A 14,767-nucleotide genomic window follows, 5' to 3' on the forward strand; every position below is an offset into this window, starting at 1 on the left:
CGTGCTCTCTATCTCTCATTCTCTCTCTCTCAAATTAAAAAAAAAAAGAGTTTACTGCTTTGCCTATGGTATTATGTATACAACAGTCAGTCAATGTAGCCATAATAGTCATAGGGAAGATGAAGAGGCTCACCACTAGATCGTCACAACATGCGGTTGAAGAGTCTTTTCTTGAAAATCCTAGGAATATATCCTCAGTTCCCACCTGCTGTTTGAATATTATCTCATACCTGGAAAAAAAAAGTCAATGATACAGAGACTTAAAAGAAAGCAATTTTCTGTCCCAGAGTAAAAAAAAAACAAAAAGCAAAACAAACAATAAAAAAAAACTACAAACTTATGAGGACATGCTATTACAAAAAATAAAAGGACTAAATAAAGTGTTGACAGTTTCTTCAGGCAATTAGCAGAACATAAAGGAATAGAAGTCTAGAAAATTCAGTCAAAAATACCTAACACTAAAAAATACATATATACCTACCACCATAAAGCAGGATTTGTATTGTATCTACTTCTTTTTGAAAAACTAAGCTTAATTGTTTTAGAGCTATACAAATAAAATGGATTGAGGGAACTTCTAATAAGATTAAAAGTAGAAGGAAAAAAGAAGGTCTTTTTTCCTGGAAAACAATGGCTCAGAAAAATTGTAGGCCCATAACCCAGAGTTTGGTGGATAGATAGAAATCCTCATCTGTTAAATTTAAGCCACAGAGTAGAGTTAGAAAATCCAGGTGTAGTTCTGTTTCTGTCATTAACTGTGTGCCCTTGGTCAAATCACAAACTCGTGGGTTTCTCTGCTTCCAGATTTGTACAATTTAGGGGAGAGGGGTAGGTTTGAACTCAGTGATCTCTACAATATTTTTTCCAGGTCTAAAAGTCTACAACAGAAACACTGGTAATGCAGTCAGCACAACTACACTGTAGTATTTAGAATCTAGGCCTACAGAATTCTTACTCCAATGAAAGATTTTCCTGGTATTTCACCTCATACACGACAATTCACAAATCTTTCTTTGCCCCCAAATTTGGGTCCCTAGGGATAGAGTGATTTATAGAAAGAAGCACCCAGCCATAATGTACCCCATCTTTTTGGATGGAATGAAGTGAGCAAACATTTACAAATGATCTTTCCCATTTAATTCTCCCCTAATGAAGAAATGGTAAATCTCTGGATAGGAAGACTAAAGGACTACCTTGAACTTCTGACCGCTTGCAAATAGGAATGCCCAAGAATGAAAAAAGGATTTCTCTGAGTTTGAACAGGACTAACAATAAGTAGCTATTTGATATGGGGCACTTTTTTCTTAATAGACTGTAACATTTACCTGATATTTACAAAGGTGAAGCCAGGTTAAAGCAAAACAGAAAGGTATCGATCCATATGCCCACGACTCCCAAATGGATTTGCTCTAACTGCTGCTCTTCTCCCCATCTCCAGATGCAATTTTCCAACTGTCTACTACAGACATTTGCCTGGATATCCCAAAGGCACCTCAGAGTCCACACATCCAAAACCAAACTCACTGCTTTCCCTCTACCTTCATTCCCAATCATAGTTAATGGCCTCACTATTCACCTGCTCACCTAAGTCGGTACCCTCAGCGTCATTTCTGTGGCTTTTCTCTCATTCATTATATCTACTCTAATAACATATATTCCTTTAAGAATCTCTCCAATAAAGGCCCTCATACTTCTCCCCAAGGCCAGTGACTTAGCTCAGGTCCTTCTTACTTTTTATTTGACCACTTGTGATTCTTTTTTTGTGAGCTGCGTATCCTCTTTATCCACTGGGGCATTTTGAAATGTACTAGCGTAAGATAGAAAATAAAGATTCAAAAAATCTTATAGGGTAATTTTCTTCATATCCTGATGGGAATTCTTATTCATTTAAAACTTTCATGGATGTCCTTTCTACAGAACATCAAACATCAGGATGAGAAGTGAACATTTACTCAAATTTGGAACTTTGGGTGTTTGACATTCATTAGACAATATGACAAATGAGTGGCTTACTTCTTACCTTTCATATGGATGTGTGGGCACTGTATAAACATAACCTGAGATTTACTCTCTTCATTTTTAAGGTACACATGGAAATGTTTTAAAATCCCCTTTGATCTTTTTTTATGAGGTTTATGGGGGTTTTTTGACATTGTTTATTTGAAAGCTGGATACATTTTTCCAACTAATTATCTGCAGTCTCCCACTACTTCTGTTTTCAGAACCAATGTAGAAGATAGAAACATGGTTGTTTTGGACACAATTTTATAGTCAGAATTAGATAACTTGTCAGATCACTTACCATAGAAGTCTTCAAGAATTTATAAAGTACCTTATAATGTAGTAAGTACTGCCTTGGTTTTTCAAGCTATTCTAAATACTCAATCAAGATTTTATTTTAGAATACATATATTTAAAGCTTAGTGTATTTAACCATTAATTTCAATTATGAAGGTGAACACACTTTCAGTTCCTTAAAACTGTGGGCGATTTATTTCATCAGAGTGATAATAATCCTAAATTTCATATTCACAATTCATATTCCTAATTCCTATTGAAAAAGCTACAAAGTGAGACTTCAAGACTGCTTGCAAAATATATTAAACATAATCCTAAAATAACTAGTAAATAGGTCCAGGTAATAATAGATAATTGGAGAGAGAACGCAGGCTTTTACCACAATTGTGGGACATTGAGTAATTAAAAGCAGGTCTTCGACACATAAATATGGTATAATAATTTAGCTTGTATGAATGCTTGTAACTTAATGGGTTGTTTTCTTTCCCAGTGTTAGTTCCACATGAAACAACTAGCCAACACTAAATTTAAATTTGTAATGGAAATGACTGTATTTTTCAGTTTTTGTTTGATAATAACTGAAAGGAAGGTGTTATGTTTCATTGTTTCTGCTCCAGAAGGAAAAAATAATAATAAATTGCACATGCCTTCTGTGTATCACTGTAGTTTTCTCTTTTATGTGGTAGAAGTTACTTTATGAATCTTGTCAAAAATAGAACGGTATCAGATGACACATCTACCTTAAGCCCAAACACATTCCTGGCACCATCTGACTTACTCTGGTATTTCTCTAACATCCCACATGTCCTCGTGCTCTGCTCCCTCTGGAACCTCTTCTGAATTCCAGATATCCTTGCCGTTTTCATCACTGCTTTGAGGGATGTCTGTGGAGAAAGGGAAGATAAAGCTGAGGCTGTTTGTTCTTCACGCTCAGTTTGGGATCATCAAAGTAAAGCATTTTCTATTTGTAATCGCTAGCCTGTGTTTTGGTCCGAACAAGCCAAATTAGTAAAAACATAGAATTCCTGAATCAACCCACAACCAATACATTGTAAAATTATAATAACAGTTGTAGAAAATTTGGAAACAACATATAAGCAAAAAGAAGAAAACAAAATCATCTATAATCCAACCACTCAGAGATAATCAATGATAGCATTCTGGTCTGTATCTTTCCAGCCTCTGTGTGTGTGTACATATATAATGTACAATATAGACTCCATATGTGAAAGAACATTTTATATGAAATGTATTATATATAATATATATATGCAAAGAAATATTACACACTTTTTTCAGAAACATCAATAGGATCATATGTAAAACATTTATGTAAAAGAACCAATCAAACATACAATCACTCTGATTTGGGGAGCCAATGTCTTATCTTGCTTTGTGTGTTACTATCTAAAAGCTCTTTGAGCTTTGTGCAGTGGCAGTATCGTAGCCGATGGGGTTTATCCGAGGCGTGATTATTGCTAATTAAAAACTCTTTGATACCTTTGCCATGAAAGCATGACATAATTCTTAAAAAATATCAGTTAAAGAAACTGAAAACAATGGATACAATGATCATTTTTAAAATTTTTAAAAAGGATTTTATTTATTTATTTGACAGAGAGAGATTGAGAGAGAGAGCACAAAGCGGGGAGCTGCAGGCAGAAGCCGAGGGAGAAGCACACTCCCCACTGAGCAGGCCGCCCAAAGTGGGACTCGATCCCAGGACCCTGAGATCATGACCTGAGCCGAAGGCAGACACATAACCCACTGATCCACTCGGGTGCCCCAATGATCATTTTTTAAAAGATTTTATTTATTTATTTTGACAGAGAAACAGAGAGAGGGAACACAAGCAGGGGGAGTAGGAGAGGGAGAAGCAGGCCTCCCGCTGAGCAGGGAGCCCGATGTGGGACTCGATCCCAGGACCCTGGGATCATGACCTGAGCCGAAAGCAGACGCTCCACGACTGAGCCACCCAGGTGCTCCATGATCATTTTTTTAATCCAGTATTTTCCTCATGTAGATGTGAGCCTCAAAGAAAATCTCTATCACTTGTCCTTTACGTAGGACTGAGCATGTACCTGGGTTTCTACATGCCATCTTTAAATATTTAAAAGCAAATGAGGCATGCAAAAGCCCAGCTTACATTTGTTCCAACATTAGGTGCAGAACATTATTTCGAGTTCTCCTTTTAAGCATCCCCAGAAATGCACCTGATTACCAGGTTTTCAATACTGCCAACTCTTTTGTAATTATCTGCTTCTGTCTAGCATGGGCTTTGTAAAGCCTAATTGCAGATTTATATAAAATAGTTTACATATGACTCACTGTTCTCAGAATTTAGAGGATATTAGCCATACACTATCAGAAATTCAGGCAGCATAGAAACACGTCGAAATTTGAACTAGCCTTCCAACATCTCTTGAATAAGGCAAAGAGACTCTTGAGTATGTAGAGTATAATAACTGAAATTTTAAAATCATCCCCTCAGACCTCATTTTAGCCATTATTTTAAACATTTTCCAGATAAAATCTTTTACAATCAGCTAAACTGATGAAAGAACTTCACTTCCTTTCCCTGTCCACCCTCTGGTAACTGTCATCACGACAGAATTAGAGCCTTCTATATTTTTGAAGATGTGTAAAATGTTCAACTCTGTGAAAATGTATAGGCCAAATTGCTGGGAAAACATCTCCCCCCCCAAATATTTATTCTAGTTTATTGGACCTGTGACTATATACATCGCCTCACAGGCTTTAATTTATAAGCATTTTGATGTAAGATAAAATTGTGTAATTTGTTTTATTGTGTTCTCCAAAAGACTATTAGCTTGATGGGGGCAGAGACCTTTCTGTTTTGATCTTCTTCATAACTCCAGAGATGCTCATACTACCTGGTACATAACAGGCTCTCAATAAATATTTGTTGAATGAATTAACAAATTCTGTGAAATTGCCAGAATATAGCAGGGTAGAAAGTGAAGAAACTAAGCATCTTGGTAACTAGACCTTAAATAATAAAAAAGTTATTTAACCACACATGACTTTCTTGGTTTTACATCTCAGGAAATATACCAAAAAATGAATGTGAATAATTCAAGGCAAATTAATTTCCATTAATATAAAAATGACTTACCTATAACAGTAGAGTAAAAACAACATCTTTATATGTATGTGGCTGTTCATCATTTCCACAACTGAGTTCATCTTTAACAAATCCTAGTGTTAGTATTACTCTCCTTATAATTTTGTTTCCAAAGAAAGATTATACTGATTATATTGATCTACATGCTTTGTTAAATAACTTACCTTGGAACTCTTCTGTTGGTGGTGGTCCAATATTCCCAGGACCCATGGCTCCAAGAATAGATGAACAATTTGGCTGGGAGAGAAAAAGTCCAACATTCTGTAATTGCTACTTGTGTAACTTCCATGACCAGTAATACTTTAAATTTGATAAGCTTTCCATCTAAAATTTCATAGAGCTTCTCATTTAATTAATCATCGTTGTTATACAACAGAGAGACAGATGCCAAGTATTATTTAGAATGTGTTTTCCTTTTCCTTTCAAAAAGTATTTAGTTTAATAGACCCTAAGGCAGAACTGATCTTTGATCAGACTAAATCCCCAGTTCCAGCCCAGTGAATGTGTATCCCTGCAGATAGGGGAATGAACCACATTCATCTCTTTAAAGGTCAGAACCAAGTATTAGTATAAGAGCATCGACACTTTTGGGTTTTGGCAGTGTCTTGTCAGAGTTAGGAGAGGGATGGAAAAGGATGGGAAAGTTTTATAGAAACAAAAACAGACCACTAAATAGTGTCTCAAGTATTTAGATATCAAAGGACTCATTCGAAACTCCCGATAACCGATTTTACGTCTTTCCACTGGGGGCCTAAAACACTTCCTTGTCACACCACCTCATGACACTGAACTAATGGATTTAAACAGCAACCCTAAATTAATAGTGTCAAATATATGCTGAACCGCTTCAGTCATCATGCAAGTTCATTTTGCCATCCTCTGTGCAAGGAAACACACCCCCACAGGACTGCCCCTCTATTCAGTACAAGAACAATTTTCCTTTTTTCAACTGAGTATAATCATATTACACCATCAGAATAGTGGCAACCACCTCATTGGTTCCTCTCAGGGTATTTTGATATCTCAAGAAAATCCCAATATTTTCCTAAATGTTCTTGCTGATGCCAGACTCTGAAGCTCTAACTTACTCCATTGCTGGCAGTCAAAACATTCTTCTCTCCTTGGATCCTGGCAAACTAGCACATCTAGCTCTCTTTTCTCAGGCCCCTGCCCAGATCTCCCAAGACTTCAGGCATGTACAAGAGTTACAATGTCCTATTTAGGCAAAAGGAATAGTGTCTGTCCTTGTAAGCCGGTGGAAAAGCTCACCTGTGTCTTTATGATGCTAAACTAGTCCAACAGCTATAAATCAGAAATTAATCTGTAACATCTCAACGGTTTCTAAGACAGTAACCATTCCTTTCCAAAAGGTGTTTCAAAAGTGCTATGTCTGCAGTTAAGGTGTTACAGACATTTTTATGTGAAAATCCCAAGACGGTATTCTGTATGGTTTTCTTTTTTTGTTTTAATCACTAAACTCATATAAACTTGTAGTGCTTTTCTTAAGTTATTAATCACCCGAGGGCACCTGGGTGGCTCAGTTGGTTAAGCGACTGCCTTCGGCTCAGGTCATGATCCTGGAGTCCGGGGATCAAGTCCCACATCGGGCTCCCTGCTCAGCAGGGAGTCTGCTTCTCCCTCTGACCCTCTTCCCTCTCGTGCTCTCTATCTCTCATTCTCTCTCTCTCAAATAAATAAATAAAGTCTTTAAAAAAAGTTATTAATCACCCAAATACTAATAGTTAATCAGGGCAAAGCATTTCTTGGAACACGAGGGCCTCTTGTTTTGTTGAGTGACTCCTTCCACAGAAAATTAAAATCCATAACTTGAACATTCCTGACAAAAAATGGTATGCTCTCCATGGACAGTGATGATTGGGTCAGCACATCACAACAGAAGGGGAGTCTCAGTTTATTAACTTAATGAAAATAAATGATTAAAAACAAAAATTTCAAGTGGAATGATGAACCAGAATAATAAAAATATTAAAAACCATCTTGCAAATGTTTTCCATGAGAATATCATTTCAGCCTTTACCATGGATCCAAATCCCATTATCTGAGAAATTTATTGTTGCAGTTCATGCCACCTTGCAATAATAAGAGAGTTAGAACAACTTGGTTACAATGTCTGTGGAGTGATGAACCTTATTTCCCACAGGTCTTAAGATCCCCTTGTGAGTTTAAAAAAAACACTCTCTTCCCAATCTCCCAGAGTCTTAGCAATTCATGGTGGGGATGGTGTGAATAAGCCAACGTGTATGCAACAGTTCTAATGCTGTTTTCAGAGAGAATATTTTCAAAAACACATCACTCTTGTAATCATTCCACAGTTCCCAAGATTAATACATGTTAAAAAATGAAAAGCTGTTTCTCTCCTGGAAAATTTAAGAGTTCATTAGAAACATTAATTATTCTCCCACTGTTCTGATACTCAATTCTATATCCTCTAATGATATCTGTAGTGCAGTGTCTGAATGACCAATTACCTCAAAATTGCTTATAACCCAGATATACAGAATCATACATTATTACAGTAATTTTCCTCTATGAATTGTACAATTTGGTAAAATGATCCTCATCTCTCTATTCTCATAATCACTCATCTTTCTCCTAGAATCACCTCTAGATGCAAATAAAGATCTCCATACGTAAACGCCAAAGAGAACAGGCTTTGTAACCAGGGTAAATCTTTTATCTCTGAATCTGTCCCAGTTACAAGGTCCACTTCCCTTTCTTCAAGATTGCTGTTTCTCAAATACGTAATATGCTTTTTGTATACGACATAACCCTACCCTTCCCAGGATGTATCCTTCTATTTCAGCTTAATGTAGCAAAAATGAACTTGCCTTCCCAACTTCATTGATACCTTGCTCCTAAATTTTTCTCCAGTGTCCTGTGTGTTGTATATATTCAATGCTATTATTAATGTCCTGATTTTTGTTTGGCCTCTACTAACTTTTCCCTAACACTTCTTGGATCCTGCCTCCAAGCTGATTCAGTTTCCATCTAAAAATTTTATTTCCATTGCACGTCTGCCTTGAAGCAGTGCCTTCCACCTAAACTCTTCCTGGAGGGTGGAAGTTCCATCCTGTGTTGATCTGAGCCACTGAATTTGCTGCCTATTCAGATTACATTTGTTTTTCCACACAAGGGCAGAAAAGAATTTTGGGGGAGGAGCAAACTGATATGCATGCTCACTGGAGATGGTTTATTCATGGCAAATTCGTCATAATAACAACTTCACTAAGATAATGTGAAGCAAATTGACATATTCTGCTATTGTGTGAGATTTCTGGCCCAAATTTTGTTTGCCTTCACATAGGCAGTCTGACAGCTGAGGTCTGCCGATACCTAAGGAGCAGGAGAATGGAGAGCAGGGGGTTATGTAGAAGTATTTTGATTATTCTGGGAATATTGGCAGTGACTGAAGGCCAGTTCATGGAACTCTCCTACCCAAAATGAAGCCCATCTTGTTGCTGCAAGCCTCCCTGGGGTTACCTGCCCTGATCCCAAATGCTATCTGACAAATCAGATTCCACAGGTCTGTGTGAGCATGTACCCGGAAGTCAATTTTAGTAAGCTAAAGGTAGTTTGTCCCATTATCTGGCTCAAATTATTCTCTGTTCTGTTTTCATGTGTAGACAAATTTTAAACAATTAAGGGAACTGGTTGGTGGGGGCCTCATTAATACTGTCTAGCGGAAATTATTTGTTTTATAGAAATACTGTCTAGGCTTAAAAATCCAAGCTACCACTCTGCAATGGTTGTCAAGCATTCTCTGGCCATAAATATAAATGACAAACATTTTGAAATGTGGCTATTGCTACCATAGTTACAGAACTATTTTCCTATTCAGTGTTCAGGTAGTTTAGAAAAAATATAATTATGTTTGCCAGAAATGTATTAAGAGGTTATACTCTCATGCATAATGAGTCCTGCAACCTCCTGTTGGATGACACAGCCCTGCTCCCACAGCAAGGTTGGAACGAGTTGTTCAAATAGAGTTTCACAACTTAGCGTGAATAGAACTAATTCATCTGTAAGTATACGACCACCTGTCCAGACTCAAAATCATCCTCTTCTTCAGGATAAAGTAGCTTAGAGAGGGCTTGCAGAGTTGAAACCGAAGAAATGGTTTCAATTTCCATATTTTCATATTCTAGATTTTCGGTTTCCATATTTTCAGTTTCTGCATTTTCAGGTTCCATATTTTCAGAATCCATGTTCTGAGGAAGAAGATAATCAGAAAGAGATATTTTGGTTTTCTGTTTCCTCGAAGACGGAAGATTAAATTTTTAGTCAGCCCTTGGTGATGCCTAGCATCATACTGCCATCTGAGAATTCTAGTGGGTTGGTTCATTGGCTTTAGTGAAAAGTTCACACAAAATAAATGAACAGTTTTCCTGGTTATAATAGTGATACTATATATGTCTATAATGGAAATTTTAGGAAATAACACATTAAAAACATAAATAAGAAAAGATCACCACAACCTAGAATCCTGCCAACCTTCGGCCTTTAAAATAATCCTTACAGTCACATTTAGGGTAGGAATTCAGGGTCTTTAAAAATCTTGCAAGTGTCACAGACTTTAATGAATAACCTCCATAAAGCCTATTGTTAATGATTTCGGCATAACTATAAAAGGAATCTTTTCTACATCTCTGCTGATATTTTTTAAACATGATTTTATAAAATTAACTCACAGGAAACACTTCTTTAGTGCTGTTATTTAATGATCCACTAAAATTTCTGCATTGTGCTTAGAACTATAATACAAAGGGATCCTCAAATGTGTGCTGGTACAAAATCACCTGTCAAAATCAATCTGCATGCAGATGGTGTTTTACAAACCTTCTGTTTTATTATGTTTTACTATTATTTTGACTTTCTTTTTTAAATGGAAAACTGATCTTAATGCTTATTGGAGATGTCAAGGGTATGAAACAAATGTGAAATTGCCTTGTATGTCTCGCGTAGAGGCAGTATATCATAGTAGTTTAGAGTAAGGTCTCCGGAGTCATGTTGCCTAGATATGTATCTATCACTTACTTCCCAGCTCTGTGATGTCAGGCACATCATTTAAACTCTATACACACCATCTTCCTTACCTGCAAAATAGGAATAATAATAATAGTGCTACCTCATACGGTTGTTACAAGGATTAAGTAGCTTCATACACATCAAAGAGCTTAGAACTGTGCCTCGCACATAGTAAGCACTCAATATATGTTAGCTATTATTATTGGTCCTTTAAAAATTTAATTTTTGCTGGGCATGAATATCACTTCTAATAATGATGTCAAATAAGTTAATGATAAAACTCATCACCCTGGAAACTCATTAAATTGGAAAAGGTGAAATAAGTGGTGATAAAACAATCTTCTCTCACAGTATGGTCTGGTAGTCTGCTATGGAAATGAATAATTGACACTTATTAAATTAAACGAAGAGGCTCGTGTTTATATTTCTAAAGTTCTAGTTGATTATGTGTTCATTAAATATTTACTGAACATTAAAAGCAAAAGTTTATTGACACATTTTCTACCTTTGACAACAAAAGAGGAAATGGATCCAGGTCTCAGATGCAGTGATAGGAACAGTATTTTGAGTTGAAATTGCACAAACAATGAGGCTTTTATAAAACAAATATAGCAGGAACAGTTTTATTATTCCAGCATTTCCCCCCTTATTAAATTGTTGTGATGGCCTTATTATGCAATGGAGGTGAAAGAGTTTGTTAAAATATGAAAAGCTGTATAAAATTATCATTATTATTTGGCACATACATAGTGCCTGAACACAGAGATACTTGATGATGAGGCTTGTGAGAGCTTAATGGTGGGCTGGTGAGAGGAGAATACACTGGAACCAGTAAAGCTAACCCAGAAGAAGGGTATTCAGAAGTCCCAAATACAGTGTCTGAGGTAGCAATCAGAACTGCTGTTCATATATTTTCATCTGCTTGGCAGGGACATGCAGCAATTTTGGGATATGAGCAGTGTTTCAGGGCAGAAAGATTGAATAATCATGGTTACAGGGAGGTCTGTTTAGGTGGAGCAGAACCCTGGTCCATAGGTGGGGATAGAGGAGGCAGGTTCTGACTCTTGAGGATTATTGGGGAGTTGGCAACTAGATGAAGGTTCAGAATAGGGCAGGGCTCAACATCACAGCTGGAAAAGAAAACTAGGTACCAAATCAAAGGCTTTCTCATGTTACTCTGGGCAGCTACATTATGAAGTGAGGCTGTTGTTCAGTGGGTACAGTGGCTACTAGATTTAGGGAAAGCAGATTTATTCTAAATCCCTACCAGTTGGGAAGTAGCTCTGGCCTGGTTCTCATCTGGTGAGAGGCAGGGCAGTGTGGGCAGTGGGAAGCCATCCCTGTAAGCTGAGAGTCTCAAAAACCAGAGCTGGCATATAGTCAGCAGTTTATGAATACTGAATGAAGCACGATTAAATTCACACGAATATTGTATTGCAAAGTAGTCGCCTTGGAAGGTTATACGCTGATGTAAATTACACTATCAGTGTTCAAAATATTTTGGAATTGCCTTCATATGTATCACCAAGAAAACAGGTATCATTATGGTATCACTCAGTTTGATTATACAACAGATTTGTCTCCAAGTGATTTCTAGATGTATCTAGATATCACATCTACTTTCAAAATATAAAGATTTGCTACTTTGAGGAGATTCAAAAGAATGTGCTACAGGTCTCAAGGCGATTCTAAAAGAGTATTTTCAAAGGTAATTTGAGCAATAGCAACAGCAAGTGGATAGACTACCAAAGTGACTGCTTTAAAGGGGATGCCCCTTCTTGGGATGTATGTTTGAGTATATAACAAAGCATTCACAATAATTTATAGTAACACTTTATATATCGGAAGCACATTAGGAATTAGACTTCTTAAATTCCAAATTAGGCCGGCATAAAATGGCATAGATTTCATACGTAGCTAAATGTGCATAGAGATGTCATAATGAAATTGGCACTTGAGTAAAAATAGTTTTTACCATATCAACCGTATTGATAACCTGCAAACACAAAATAAGAAATCAAGAAATGCTTGTTGCTATAATATTTTGAGAAATAAATGAATCACCAGTACTTTGCGAATAACTAATTAAATAGTTCAAAGGATCAAGAGAAAAACAGTCATGTGAATTTTTGGAAAAAAATATTCTAAATTTAATGGAAATACAGATTTTACCACCCTTTTTAGAAGTCTAACAAATTAAGAATAATTTATTAAGCTTTATTGAAAACATTTATTTGACAGAAACACATCAACTGGACAAACTAAAGCAAGATGCCTTTTTACAAACTGTGCAGTGTTATTTATTTGTAGGGCTGTCTTTCACTTGTAAATTTGATATACATTAGGTTCATCTTAAGCCTGGGAACCAAGGTCTTTTAAGATATCACCCCAACCTAATTTTCTGCCGCTTCCTATTTATTTTCCTACAAGCAATTCGTGTTCTGTTAAAAACTGAATTGCTTATTAAACATACCCTATGGGGTGCCTGGGCAGCTCACTTGGTTAAGCATCCAGGGTCTTGATTTAGGCTTAGGTCATGAAGTCAGGGTTGTGGGATTGAGCCTCTGTCTGGGCTCCCAGCTCAGTGAGGAGTCTGCTTTGGAATTCTTTCTCCCTCTTCCTCTGCCCCTCCCCCCCCAAATAAGTAAAATCTGAAAAAAAAAAAATAAAAACCTATAATCTCCTGCCTTTGTACCTTAGAATGTTTTTTTGCCTATTCAGTGTAGTGTAGTGATTAAAAAAAAAAAAGATTCTAGAGCGACACTGCCTGAATCTGGCATTGCCACTTAAATAGGCCAAGAATAAATTGAAATTAAAGAAAATTTAAGCAGTAATTTCATTAAAAACAAAATATATTGTTAAACCGATTTCAGATTTGGTTCTTAGAAAATAAATTTTCTAGGCCCTTTGTTTTTATTTCTCTCACTCTCCTTTGCTAGGTGAATTCCAAAGGCAGCATTTTCCGGATAGAGCCTATGATTTGCCCACATCAACTTGAACTCTTAGGGCCTTCATACATAAAGGTGCGATTGGGCGAATCTCTCTTGATTCAAAGAGAGATTTGATTCAAAGAGCTAAAGAGACAGACACTTCAGAAACAGCTCACTATGGAAACACAGAAACGAGTTAGGGACTAAACAAGCTCAACCAGGATGGCTCCAGATCTAGGCACTGAAATAGTATCAGTAACCAGAGATTAAGTCAGACTCTGGTTGTGAGGGCTGGGGCCATGCCTTCTATTTCATTTGCCTCCATCCACAGTGTCAGTAGGGATAGCTCTTTGACTTGAATTAATTGGAGAAAAATCTAGGTGAAATTAGTGAAAACCCTGAATTACAGACTATTCAAAAGGAAATATTTTCTTAATTCAAGTATATGTGGTAAGTAAAACCAGGGTAATAAAGAATCACAACATATATCCTTTGGCTATGTAAAGTACTGTTTACAGCTGAATGGTTTCAAAGTATTCAAAATCCATTTACTCTCTTAAATAAAGTTGGCATTTCTTCTGCAACTTTATTTACATAATTCTTATTTAGCAAGTCCTGTATTAAAATTCTTCTGAAAACACAAAAGTAAACATCATCTCTGCCTATGTCTGAATTAAATTATGGTATACTGGCTAATTTACTTTTTACATTTTTGACAGCTATACACATCAGTGATTATTAAAAACAATTCATTTTTGACTTTGTCTTTATAATACCAAGAATGATTTCCTTTTCTAGGAATGTCATAAAATGTACCAAATCATAAGTAACTATGAGGACTTAACAGGGTTTTTCTTACAAATTTAAAATATATTTAATAGAAGGTGATTTTTGGAAATACCTGGAATATTTCATAAATGACCTTTTTTAAAAATTTTATTTATTTATTTGAGAGAGAGGGAATGAGAGATAGAGAGCATGAGAGGGAGGACGGTCAGAGGGTCAGAGGGAGAAGCAGACTCCTTGCCGAGCAGGGACCCCGATGCGGGACTTGATCCCTGGACTCCAGGATCATGACCCGAGCCGAAGGCAGTCGCCGAACCAACTGAGCCACCCAGGCGCCCATAAATGACCGTCTTGTGATTTAATACTTCCTCTGTTATTCTTTATTTTAGACAAACTTAATACACTTGGCAGTAATTTTTGTTTCTCTCTCTCATTCTCATACTCCACCTCTATCTAAAAAGGAGCTGAGACAACAAATTTTCCTTCAGTACTTTGAAATTTTCTCCCTAGGTCAACAGGCCTGTTTAATTTCTTTGGGAAACAGTCTCTGTTCTGAATCCTT

General features: G+C 36.6%; 1 protein-coding gene and 1 pseudogene across 1 annotated transcript in view; one reads left to right on the top strand and one right to left on the bottom strand.

The window, feature by feature from the left end:
• Positions 1 to 9,669, bottom strand: part of DNAAF6 (dynein axonemal assembly factor 6) — a 30,223-nt gene extending 20,554 nt beyond the window's left edge. Inside the window, exons 1-4 of the mRNA XM_028089721.1 lie at positions 9,502 to 9,669; positions 5,608 to 5,680; positions 3,077 to 3,182; positions 134 to 230 (exon numbers count right to left, since the gene is read on the bottom strand). Of these exons, the coding sequence (XP_027945522.1) occupies positions 134 to 230; positions 3,077 to 3,182; positions 5,608 to 5,680; positions 9,502 to 9,669 (444 nt within the window). The remainder of the gene's footprint in view (positions 1 to 133; positions 231 to 3,076; positions 3,183 to 5,607; positions 5,681 to 9,501) is intronic.
• LOC114198373 (U4 spliceosomal RNA) lies at positions 3,720 to 3,843 on the top strand (annotated as a pseudogene).
• Positions 9,670 to 14,767: the final 5,098 nt, after the last annotated feature.

Source organism: Eumetopias jubatus, unplaced genomic scaffold (genome assembly GCF_037043125.1).
Source record: "Eumetopias jubatus isolate StellerSeaLion01/CBP00866 unplaced genomic scaffold, mEumJub1_p1.0 scaffold_11, whole genome shotgun sequence".
Taxonomy (NCBI): Eukaryota; Metazoa; Chordata; class Mammalia; order Carnivora; family Otariidae; genus Eumetopias; species Eumetopias jubatus.